At 46.0% G+C, this 11,971-nt stretch overlaps 3 protein-coding genes and 1 long non-coding RNA gene across 6 annotated transcripts in view; 2 read left to right on the top strand and 2 right to left on the bottom strand.

Moving 5' to 3' along the window:
• The window catches only part of LOC310763016, a 143,757-nt gene that overhangs the window by 40,940 nt on the left and 90,846 nt on the right, over positions 1 to 11,971 (top strand). The gene's annotated exons all lie outside the window — the stretch shown is intronic.
• Positions 1 to 11,971, bottom strand: part of LOC310762970 (double homeobox protein 4C-like) — an 89,459-nt gene that overhangs the window by 1,555 nt on the left and 75,933 nt on the right. The window contains exons 1-2 of one of the 2 annotated variants that reach the window (XM_083614883.1): positions 1,390 to 1,643; positions 422 to 585 (exon numbers count right to left, since the gene is read on the bottom strand). In XM_083614883.1, the coding sequence (XP_083471009.1) occupies positions 422 to 585; positions 1,390 to 1,516 (291 nt within the window). In that variant the 5' untranslated portion in view covers positions 1,517 to 1,643. Of the gene's footprint in view, positions 1 to 421; positions 586 to 1,389; positions 1,644 to 11,971 lie in introns of those variants that run through there. The other variant, XR_014548324.1, reaches the window with a different exon arrangement.
• LOC310762963 (uncharacterized protein) overlaps positions 1 to 11,971 on the top strand; it is a 27,472-nt gene that overhangs the window by 12,171 nt on the left and 3,330 nt on the right. The window contains exon 1 of one of the 2 annotated variants that reach the window (XR_014548320.1): positions 10,645 to 10,903. The exons of the other annotated variant lie outside the window; for it this stretch is intronic. The gene's annotated coding sequence lies outside the window, so the exon portion shown is untranslated. Of the gene's footprint in view, positions 1 to 10,644; positions 10,904 to 11,971 lie in introns of those variants that run through there. 2 annotated transcript variants of the gene reach the window in all.
• LOC310762959 (uncharacterized protein) overlaps positions 4,742 to 11,971 on the bottom strand; it is a 27,432-nt gene continuing 20,202 nt past the window's right edge. Inside the window, exons 3-5 of the mRNA XM_083614856.1 lie at positions 6,737 to 6,933; positions 5,796 to 5,959; positions 4,742 to 5,420 (exon numbers count right to left, since the gene is read on the bottom strand). Coding sequence (XP_083470982.1) covers positions 4,857 to 5,420; positions 5,796 to 5,959; positions 6,737 to 6,758 — 750 coding nt within the window. The 5' untranslated portion in view covers positions 6,759 to 6,933 and the 3' untranslated portion in view covers positions 4,742 to 4,856. The remainder of the gene's footprint in view (positions 5,421 to 5,795; positions 5,960 to 6,736; positions 6,934 to 11,971) is intronic.

Below are 11,971 nucleotides of genomic sequence, written 5' to 3'. Positions count from 1 at the left end.
AAACCAGGTCTGTTAAGAGTTTTTACTGTTCAAATCCAGAACCTTTGATATTTGAAAGTATGTGCCTCCAATAATTTGAGTGGGAAGGAAAAGGAAGCCATAATCAGGAACCAGGATTTCTGAACAAGTATGGGCACAATTTCTTCCTACAGTTGAAAAGGAGGGGACACAACGCACCCACCCCTTACAAAAAGCCTTTACATCCACGGTACAACAGCCCCCCCCCCAAATAAAACCCGACAAAAACCCAGGAAAGAGGAAGTTGGCTCTTGAATAAGGCACCTTTCACGTTAAGCTCGGAGGCACCTGGATGAGCAAAGGCATTCGAATGACAACGAAAGAATTATTCTGAGCGATTTAAATTTATCCATTATTTGCGGTTTAAGGAAGTCCTAGGAACCCCCACTATCCCGATTCTTACGTGCACACGATCTTCTTCGACTCCGATGCACCTCGCCAGCGCCTCCCTAGTCCCGTATCCGGGGTACGGGTTCTCTTCAAACGCCTTCTTTAAAAGCTCGATTTGGGCAGGGGTAAAAACGGTCCTTTTTCTCCCATCTCCACCGACTTTGGGGTAGCTTCCTCCTGGGAAAAGACAAAGAGGCAAATCTGAAGGAAGCGCTGGGCAAGCTTAAACTGAAGCGACGCTTGACATGCTCCCGACATGGAAAGCATTCATCCCGACATGGAAAGCTCAGGGCTATATCGCTTGCACTTGCCCGGGAGCAAGTCCCCCAGAATCGGGCGCTGCCTGACGTTACACTGCGTAAAAAGACCCCCGGTAGAGAACGCTTCGGTGGCAATTCTTTCAACCGCCCCGCTGACCACCCACCCGGCAGAGCGCAGAAGGGCAAAGCCTTCGCTTTTTACAGGAAGGCTTTTCTACCTGACATTGATTTCCACGCACTTTGTGGCCTTTAAATAAACCTCCGGTTGCTCTGAACAAGGCTTGCATGAAAACAAACCAAAGAATTTTCAGTAAGAAGTTTCCGCTCTTATTTCTATGTCTGCCATCGTTTTCCGCAGCCGATCCTAATCACGTTTATTGGGAAATTAAATCGCCGTTTATTTGAAAAGGATTTAACGTTCAGGAAAGTGTGTCCTGTATAGGATCGCACTTTCCACGCACTAAATGCTTGGTGTTTACGAATTAAGGTGTGCAAAGCAGTCTTGCCTGGGCTTCTTCCCAGGAAATAGTGAGACATGTTTAATCTCTCCCCGGCTACCACAAACGGGTCTTTGAAAGCCTGCCCTACGCCGGGATCCTGACCCAGATGAAACAGAAATCGTCTTCCTTCCTACTAATTCCCCTATAAATCATTAGAGCAATGTTGTTGTTGTTTTTTAAATACAGTGAATTAATAATCTTTTTTTTTATGTTTCTGTTACCTTCGTTGTTGGTTGCCGTCATGAAAAAACTCTTTCTCGCTCTCTCCTGAATTGGTTTTGCCTTAAAAATGGACACTAACTCTCTCAGGTTCACTCTGCTATTCTGCTGGGGGTTCGTTCTGGGCATTTATCTCCGGTGGGCGAACCCCACCCTTCCTTCTCAGCCGATAAGAGGGAGTCACCTTTTCTTCCGTCGTTTTGCTAAACTGAGTCAACCCCCTCCCTCCCTCCCTCCCTCCCTCCCTCGCCACCCCTTTGGCAGTTGACTCTTCGGCCGCCAGTAATAACCAATTGATTTTGACCTACTTTAGCCTGTGATTTCGTCCTTAGCCCTTGGTTTTAAGCAGTGGTTCCAACCATAAACTGATGTTGATTCCAAGAAACGACAGACTAGCTGACGTCGTTTATTGCATTTTAAATGGTATTCATTGCATGTGAAAAAGTAATAAAATACATTTTAAAAACCGGCGTTGATATGCTTAATATTTCGCTGTTGGCACGTTTCGACTTGGAGCATTATCCAATGCAGGCAACTGAAGAGAAGAGAATTCAGAGGTGAGGGGGGAGAGAGAGAGAGAGAGAGAGAGAGAGAGAGAGAGAGAGAGAGAAGAACTTTCCGGCGCCTGCTACACATTTTCTTTCCCAAGCCAGTGCAAGTAACTACCCCAGAACTGAATAAAGTGGGGTGTCCCACACCTGCATCGTACAAAAATCATACTTGCGGTCCAACCAAAGAACACGCCCCCCCCCGCGCTTTACCAGGTAGCACACACTTCCTATCTTAAACGGATAATAATAAAATAATAATAAATTTTATTTATATCCCGCCCTCCCCAGCCAAAGCCGAGCTCGGGGCGGCTAACAACAATAAAACAGTACAACAGTACAACACAACACAACACTCTAAAATCATTCATTATAAAATTAATTCAAATCAAACCAATGGCAACCATTGGGCCAGAGCTCCGCGAAGATTGCCAAAGGAGGGAGTCAGGCTGTGCCTTTTAAAAAGTTTTTGTTGTTGTTCTAAAAAGAAGCAAGTGTAAATTATTTCATATCGACGCAGAAGCTTGGAACAACTTAATTCCAATACCCCTCATAGCATCCTCTCTCGTCTAAATAGATTTGTACATCGCCTTGGATGGAGGCAGTGGCAACGGCCAGGAATCGTATCAAATGCGAATAAGACGGTAAACATAACAGCGGTGGCAAGCAACGAAAGAAATCTAAGCTGAGTAAGCAAACTATATTTTATTAATAGACGATTAAATTTGCGTTCATTTTACGCTAGAAAAAAGCTTACGTTATTTTAAAAACAGTGCATTGGATACGCAAGCGCAGGTCTCCTATGAAACCATTTAATCTTAAGATTCTGGGCGTCAAATTTGTGGTAGAGGGGGAGGGGGAGGGGGATTATTTTGCGGTTACTGTGCACGGGGAGGGGAGGTCAGCAATCCTTTGTGATCTACTGCAAAACACCCAGCGTTCTTCCCATCTTCTTCCCACCACTGCCACGCAAAGGAAACAGCAATTTAGAAGCAATTAGGACTGGAGTGGGGGAGTGGGAAAAAGGATTAGTTACGTCCCCCATCCCACCCTATGCATACAAGCATGTGATGCGTTATCACAGATCTCCAGTTCTGATAATTGAGAAAAGGGCCGGCAGAGTGATCAAGTGGATGGAACAATGAGGAAAGGTTGGAGCATTGGGGACTTTTTCGTTTAGAGAAAAATTGAATAAGAGGTGGCATGACAGAAATTTATAAAATTTTGCATTGCATGGAGAAAGTGGATAGAGAAAAATTTCTCTCCCACTCAACTTCACTTTTAAGAGCTACAATCCTAAAAGCATTGAACTTTTCCCCCTTGCAGTTTGCCTTTGCTGTTTTATTACATTTTTAATTGATGCTTATTGTTTTGATATATTGATGTAAACCACTTTGTGAGGTTCATTTCAAAAGCAGTACATAAGTAAATGAAATGGTAGGGATTGAGAGGGACGTATTTCTTACTGAAGGGATCTGTCTTGATTTATAATAATTAAAAATCATGATCAACCAAAAACAAAAGTGAACTTCCAAGGAGGGGCGGATTTAGGGCAGCCCAGCCGGTCCCTCCCCCCCGCGCTGAGCCTGGAGGGGCCAGAGGGGAGCAGAAGGATGAAGGAATGACAGGAGCAGCATGGAAGGCGAGAGGGGGCAGCCTTCCTGAGAGGCCAGACATGCTAATGCGCTTATCTCGCCTCACGGGTGGGTCCCCCCTGCGGGGTGGGGTGGGCATTGGTTAAGAGGGAGCAAAGAGGACACGGAGGGGACGGGGGGGGGAGGAGCGGGGAGACCAGGGAGGAGGAGGAGGAGGGCGGCCGATGTGACGCCGCAGGAGAAGCCGTGGCCAAAGGGCGCCAAGGCAGGAGAGGCGGGGGCGCATGCGCGGGGGCGGTTTAGGCGGGAAACGGCGCGCGGCGCCAACCTGGATTCTACGCGGCGAAGCGAGAGGGAGTGGGGGATGGGCGGCCGTTGGGACCAGAAAGAGGAGCGGGAAGGACACAAACCTCCGCCCCCCCCCCCGTTGCCCCAGCAAGACGTTCGTTATAGTGCTGATGCTGCGGGAACGTAATAAGGGAAGACAATGTCGAGAGGGAAGCCCTTCAGAGTTATCTGGTAGCCGCTCCCCAGGCGCCACCACAGGACACGGCTACCTTCCCTCAGGCATATACAGTGGTACCTCTAGTTCACAGGCAACCCTCCTATAAAGCTTCATTGAAGGCAGTAGAGCACAAAACGGGGGGGGATTAAGAGCAAGAAAATGAAATAAAGTGTTCAAAATATCCCCCCACAAAGTTTTTAATAGATATAAATGCCCATGTTGCAGGCTAAGGCACATACCAGTTAATCTTATATGTCTTTAAAGCTTTGGAGAGCAACTTAACACACTCATGGTAGAAAAATCAATTAAACCTTATATCCCCATCTCAAACTTCTGTTTTTTAAAAAATGGAAGACTCATTAATGGAAACCAAACTTATTAACAAATCTACTTATACCAGGCTCTACAAATATACTTTTGCATACAAGGAAAATACAGCAACTTCCCACCACATTTATTGCCACCTACTCTAGCCTCAGATACAGAGACTTAAAAAGAAAAGGAAAGGGACAGAAAGCCATTGGTGCATTAAAATGTGTCTCAGGAATATTCAGCCATTAGTAGACCTGACCTTTTATCTCTAGAACCACAAGTACCGCGCAACTGACTTTTTGCTATGGGAACATTAAGCCCACGTTTATATGTTTGCACACAGGAAAGTGAATGTTTCAGTAAATGGAAAGTTAAAGGAAGACTCCAGACAAGCTATTAAAAGAACAAACTTTATTCAAAACATCCAAGTCATACATTAAAAGCCATTAAAAGAGGGAGCTTGGAAAATATGTACAGGATAGCAAGGAAGGAGTTGGGGAGTGGGGATGCTAATCTGGAACCTGACTTAAAGAGAAAAACTGAGAGTCCGAAGCACTTCCATCAACATTCTGCATTTGTACAGGATTTGTAGCTGAATAATTCCCCGTTGCAGACCAGGCAGTATAAGTGCTTGATGCCATGAAGAAGTTACTAGATGATGGTGGAGGCTGCCTCACCATCTCCGCACCGTAATATGGAACTGGGCAGTTGCTCGCCTGGGAAGTCTCATAAAGCCCAGTTCCACAAAAAGCAGCTTGCTGGTAATGAGCAGGGTTCAATTCCAGGGAGCTCTGCTGTTGCGGGGCATACTCTCCTGGTTGCGTGTTGTTGAGAGGTGGCTGCCACAACTCTGCTCCTCCATAGCTTTCAGCATAATGAAAGTTGTGTGGTTGGTAATTTTGTTGCGTGTGAATATTTTGGAGGTTTCCTGGACTGCTTCTCGGGCTGCTGTCCAGGCTGCTTCTTGGACAGGTTCTCTCACTCTGGCTATAAGGAGCTGCAGCATGGTTCCCGATCCTTATCCTGGAACCTATCCTCTTTGGTGTTCTGGCTCGTCGGTTTTGAAACCAGATCTGAACAGAAGAAAGGTGAGAACCAAATGCCCATTATTTCCTAACGAGTAGGTCATAATTTCACTTTCAGGTACAACAACCAAGCAAAGATTAGTGTATTCGTGGGAGAACCTACGTTAACTTGTTTTGTGTTGTGCGAAAGGCATATAGGCATTATGTTCAAAAGCCTTTATATCCACGATACACCCCCCCCAAAAAAAAAGAACCAAGAAAGAGGAAGTTGGCTCTTGAACAAGGCGCCTTTCGCGATAAGCTGAGAGGCACCCGGGTGAACTAAGGCCTTCGACTACGCAAGGATTATTTTGAGGGTTTCAAATTCTTCCAGTATGTGCGGTTTAGCGAAGACTTGGGAGCCCCCACCATCCCGATTCTTACGTGCACACGATCTTCTTCCACTCCGATGCACCTCGCCAGCGCCTCCCTAGTCTGGTATGCGGGGTACTGGTTCTCTTCAAACGCCTTCTTTAAAAGCTCGATTTGGGCAGTGGTAAAAACGGTCCTTTTTCTCCTATCTCCTCCGGTTTTGGGGTAACTTCCTCCTGGGAAAAGACAAAGAGGCAAATCTGAAGGAAGCGCTCGGCTTAAACAGAAGTGACGCTTGCAGATCTTCCTCCCGACATGGAAAGCTGCATCGCCTGCACTTGCCCGGGAGCAAGTCCCCCAGAATCGGGCGCTGCCTGAGGTTACACTGCGTAAAACAACCACCAGTATAGAACGCTTCGGTGGCAATTCTTTCAACCGCCCCGCTGACCACCCACCCGGCAGAGCGCAGAAGGGCAAAGCCTTCACGTTTTACAGGAAGGATTTTGTACCTGACATTGATTTCCACGCACTTTGTGGCCCTTAAAAAAACCTCCGGTTGCTCGGAGCAAGGCTTGCATGAAAACAAACCATAGAATTTTAGGTAATACGTTTACGCTCTTATTTCTATGCCTGCCATCGTTTTCCGCAGCCGATCCAAACCACGTTTATTGGGAAATTTAATCCCGTTTATGTGAAAGGGATTTAACAGTCAGAAAGTGTGTGTGTAAATGCTTCATGCAGTAAAATGCACTAAATGCTTCATGCTTACAAGTAAAATATGTGCAAGCCAATCTTGCGAAATGTTTCCAACCGAAGACATTTGAGCCCCTGTGTAATCCCTCCCTGGCTACCACAAATGGGTCTTTCCTTCACCCTGATCCTGACCCAGAAACAGAAACAACCTTCCTTTATAAAAACCCTCGTTTATGAAACCCTGAATTTATATCAATCATTTGAGCAATTTTTTAAAGACAAGTGCACTAAAAATCTTCTCAACAATCCTCTCTTCTTACCTCGGCTGGTGGTAGTTTTCATCTTGCAAAAGCGCTGCCTCGCTCTCTTCCAACAAAGCTGCTTTTCGCTTCCAAAATTGCCCTTGCTCCTCAAGGCCCGCTCCAGGTTTCTGGAGTTCGGCGCCTTTATAGCCCCTCCTGGCTGCCAATTGGCCGGCGCGTTTTCCTTGGAGAGAAGCGCTCCAATGGGGATGCGGCTTTTGGGGAGGAGCGAGTTTCAAGTTCATTTTTCAAGCGCTAATTGACCAATCTAGATGGGCTGGAGCGCACCCTTCCCTTGGCATCACCCCTTAGCAAAACTGGAAAATAGCCCCACAGGCTTGGAGATTTAGCAGTCTCTCCTGCGTAATATGCCCTCTGCTCTCCACCACTCAACTCTTTCCCTCATTCAGAGAGATGGATGTGGGGAAATAAATCCCGCACCTTCCACTCCCAGAGAGGCTTGCCTGGCATCACTTTGATGTTTTTGTATGTTTCAGGTGAAGACATTTAGATCTACTTGCAGCTAGTTTTCCTTATTGCAGGTTTTATCCTCCAACCTTAGCTTTTTGATCTCAATTGGGTGTTGTTTTAATCTTGCCTTTTATCTATTGTATTACATTTATCTCTCTCTCCAAAGCTGCTCTAGCATCTAGATTCTGGCATTTCCCCTATGTTATACAGAGAGCAGCTTGGAATCAGGGGCAGATCTCCTAGGACACCAATGAATCTTAAGATTCTGGGCACCTAATCTCAGAGGGATTTAGTCCACATGCCTACACATTTTTATTCACAGCAGTGTCTTTGACACGTGAGACAACCCAGAACAGAAATTCTAATCAAAATCTGATTTCTTAAATGTGGTGATATGTTGAAGAAGACAACAGTGGTTACCCAGAACTCATTGCTAGTTGTGAAGGGGCCCCCAGAACAGCTCAAGCTACAGGGCCCCTGAAATGTAGGTCTGTCACTGCTTGGGACTGATGTCAGGATAACTGTAACAGATGTTGGGAGAACTGATGTGCATTGCCATTCAAATGGTGTGTATGTGCCGTTCCATGTGACAAATTATGTGGGGTGGGGCTTTCCTGGGACCCCCCTATTTTATTCAAGGTGGCACCCCAGATAATGCGTGTCCCCCCCTTGCCTGGCATCACTTTAATATTTTTGTATGTGTCAGGTGGAGACATTTAGATTTAGTTTCAGCTTTGGGTCTTGTTCTTATTGCAGGTTTTATCCTCCAGTCTTAGCTTTTTGATCTCAATTGGGAGTTTTAATCTTGCCTTTTATCTATTGTATTACATTTATCTCTCTCTCCAGAGCTGTTCTAGCATCTAGATTCTGGCATTTTGCCTATGTTAAACAGAGAGCAGCTTGGATTAGGGGCAGATCTACGAAACCAATGAATCTTAAGATTCTGGGCGGCAAATCCCAGAGGGGCCCCAGACCTGAATTTAGTTCACATCCTTAAACATTTATATTCACACCAGAGACTTTGACACGTGACAACCCAGAGCAGAAATTCTAATCAAAATCTGATTTTTTAAATGTGGTGATCTGTCAGGGAACAACCCCATTGAAGACGACAACAGTGGTTACCCAGAACTCATTGCTAGTTGTGATGGGACCCCCAGCACAGCTCAAGTTCAGGACCCCCAAAATGTAGGTCTGTCACTGCTTGGGACTGATGTTGGGAGAACTGTAATAGTCGTCTGTTGTTGGGTTTGAAAACAGCAAACGAGGGGAGGGGAGTAGAGATTCAGAACTATTTGTGGCGCTGGGGAAGAGGTGTAAATACCATGCTATTTTACCCATCCAAGTTGCCCACTCAGAACTAATATTTGCCCAATAAGGGCGTTGGAAGTCACAGGCACCAAGCAGCAAGAGATTTGCTTCCCTCGCTTTAACTAGAACCTAGGATCCAGCATGGAAGAGCTTAGTACAAAAGCCATACACTTAGAATACAAGAATTATGAGCCCAGGAACTTGTTTGGAGAATCAGAATTAATGGGAGCTCACAGGCTTTCCACACGTAAATCCGTTCCCGCTTAACTCAAGTATTCTTCATCTCAGCAGTATAATGTAGAGGGGGAGGGGGAATATTTTGCAGTTACTGTATTTATAAACACGGGGAGGTGAGGTCAGCAATCCTTTGTGATCTACTGCAAAACACCCAGCGTTCTTCCCACCACTGCCATGCAAAGGAAACAGCAATTTAGAAAGCAATTTGGTCCGGGGGGGGGGAGCGGGACAGGGATTAGTTGCGCCCCCCATCCCACCCTATGCATATAAGCATGTGATGCGTTATCACAGATCTCCAGTTCTGATAATTGAGAAAAGGGCAAGCAGTGTGATCAAGTGGATGGAACAATGAGGAAAGCTTTGGAGCATTGGGGACTTTTTGGTTTAGAGAAAAGTTGAATAAGAGGTGGGATGACAGAAATTTATAAAATTTTGCATTGCATGGAGAAAGTGGATAGAGAAAATTTCTCTCCCACTGAACTACACTTTTAAAAGCTACAATCCTAAATGCATTGAACTTTTCCCCCTTACACTTTGCCTTTGCTGTTTTGTTACATTTTTAATCGATGCTTATTGTTTTGAAATATTGATGTAAACCGCTTTGTGAGGTTCATTTCAAAAGCAGTACATAAGTTAATGAAATGGTAGGGATTAAGAGGGACGTATTTCTGACTAAATGGATCTGTCTTGATTCATAATAATTAAAAATCATGATCAACCAAAAATAAAATGTAGCCTTATTGGAGAGGGGAAAAAACTTCCAAGCAGAGGCGGATTTAGGGCAGCCCAGCCGGTGTCCCCCCCCCCCCCCGCGCTGAGCCTGGAGGGGCCAGAGGGGAGCAGAAGGATGAAGGAATGACAGGAGCAGCAGGGAAGGCGAGAGGGGGCAGCCTTCCTCAGAGGCCAGACATGCTAATGCGCTTATCTCGCCTCACGGGTGGGTCCCCCCTGCGGGGTGGGGTGGGGGGGTCATTGTGTTAAGAGGGAGCGAAGAGTAGACCGAGGGGACGGGGGGGGGGAGAAGAGGGGAGACCAGGGAGAAGGAGGAGGAGGAGGGCGACCGGGGTGACGCCGCAGGGGAAGCCGTGGCCAAAGGGCGCCAAGGCAGGACAGGCGGGGGCGCATGCGCGGGGGCGGTTTGGGCGGGAAACGGCGCGCGGCGCCAACCTGGATTCTACGAGGCGAAGCGAGAGGGAGTGGGGGATGGGCGGCCGTTGGGACCAGAAAGAGGAGCGGGAAGGACACCCCTCCTCCCCCCCGTTGCCCCAGCAAGACGTTCGTTATAGCGCTGATGCTGCGGGAAAGTAATAAGGGGAGGCAATGTCGAGAGGGAATCCCTTCAGAGTTATCTCTTAGCCGCTCCCCAGGCGCCACCACAAGGCGCGGCTATCTTCCCTCAGGCATATATATATCTCAGGTGTGTATCTCATATGTTTTCGGGGTGCCAATGGAAGTCCTCAAGAGCACCATTGCACCCCCAGTCCCCGTTTTGGTAACCCTCTTGGGAAGACCATATATTTGTCCCATTTTGAGATATGAAACTAATACTGAGGATGACGTGACTTGGATATCAGCTTGATTGTGAGCTTTTTATTTGTTGTGGGAGCCTCACAGGACTGTCAAGTGAGATAGAATTACGATTCTCAAAAATGGAATATTAATGTCCCTAGCCGAGGCCAAATGGTCTGGAAATATTTACTATCAAGTATAAATGGTTTGGAATCCACTTCACATACCATCATAAACAGACCTACTTGGATTCCAACGTTGATGAATCAAAAAGTCTACTTCACAGCTAATACATGCCGCAATCCCTGGATTTTGATGTTATCTGGAAGCCATACTATGACCACCTGAAAATAATGCTTAGAAATACAGTGGTACCTCGGGTTACAGACGCTTCAGGTTCTAGACTCTGCTAATCCAGAAATAGTACCTCGGGTTAAGAACTTTGCACAGCATCCTAAATCTCCCTTCCAAAATAAGAGAATTTTGAAGCAAATTAGTTGGGACACATTTCTATATTCTGGAACGAATAAGACACCCCTTATATTCTTGATAGATGTTCCACCGCTATGATGAAGAATATATTGAGATAGATTGCAACGTATTGTATCCCAAAGGATACAAGTAAATGTTTTCCAGGAAATTCTGCTAGTCCCTACTGTAAGTACCTTACAGGAATACAAGTTTATATCAATTGTCTTCTTCAGAAATACACCGAGCTTCTAAGCGATGATGATGGCAGAAATTAGAGACATTTCATTGTGTCTCTCCCACTCCCAGTGTGAGCCCTCTTTTGTTCAGGGATAATCTTTCCTGAGACAGTACTGATATGTTTGCTGAGGTTTCCGCATCTTTCTGTAACGCCCCCAACCTTCACGGAAGCTTTTTTTCAGTCGTAAAAATGTAGTTCTTACTCGAAAAAAAGTTTCCTTGCCGATTCTGAGTCAGCATACCTATGATTAGGGTTTATAGGTACACTTAGGGAGGGTCCCTTGTGTTAATTATCTTATGCAAAAATAACAAAGAATGTACCATCAGAGAACCATTACTGATTAACAAACTGCCAGGGACTGGGAACATTCATTGTATGAGCTGGAAGGTTTCAGAAGGTGTTCAGTTCCTTTGAGGATCGGAGGGAACTATCTTGCCCCGGGTGTAGGGTGGAGCGGCAGGCTATTTGGACGCCGCAAGTCCCTGAAAGGCAGAGGAATATGCCACGTGAAAGTTGTGGGGACAGAAAGACAGAAAGAGAAATAGTTGAAATGAACAAGAAAGGAAGCACCAGCAACGTGTGAAGCAAGCCTAGGAAACGGAAAGCTCGCTTTCCCTCAGAATGCAACCCCGTTAGGAACACAAGTAAACAGCACAAGCAACGCCGACACCAAACTCTACATAAATTAAGCATAATAGAAACATCGCCACCCACCCCCACCCCCACTCATATCCCCACCCTCCACCCCCTTTTTTCTCCCCCTAATGTCTCAATAAATGAAACGGATTTGTAAAAATGTTACATGTAAAAAAATACGAGAGACATTACACATACTTCTGTAAAACAAGAAAATCTTTAATAAAAGAAGAAGAAAGAAAGAAAGAGAATGCAACCCCCTTGCAGTTACAAGCGATAGTGCCTTGAGACCGTGTAGATTCAGGATTTGGTTGCGACGTCTGTCCGGGGCTGAATACTCCGAGCATCTAACATCAACCGCTTGGGCTTGAAAGACCTAC

Source organism: Podarcis filfolensis (assembly GCF_964270895.1).
Source record: "Podarcis filfolensis genome assembly, chromosome: 5".
NCBI classification, from domain to species: Eukaryota; Metazoa; Chordata; class Lepidosauria; order Squamata; family Lacertidae; genus Podarcis; species Podarcis filfolensis.
The sequence above is the reverse complement of the archived record's forward strand: the minus strand, read 5'-3'. Positions and strand labels throughout refer to the sequence as shown.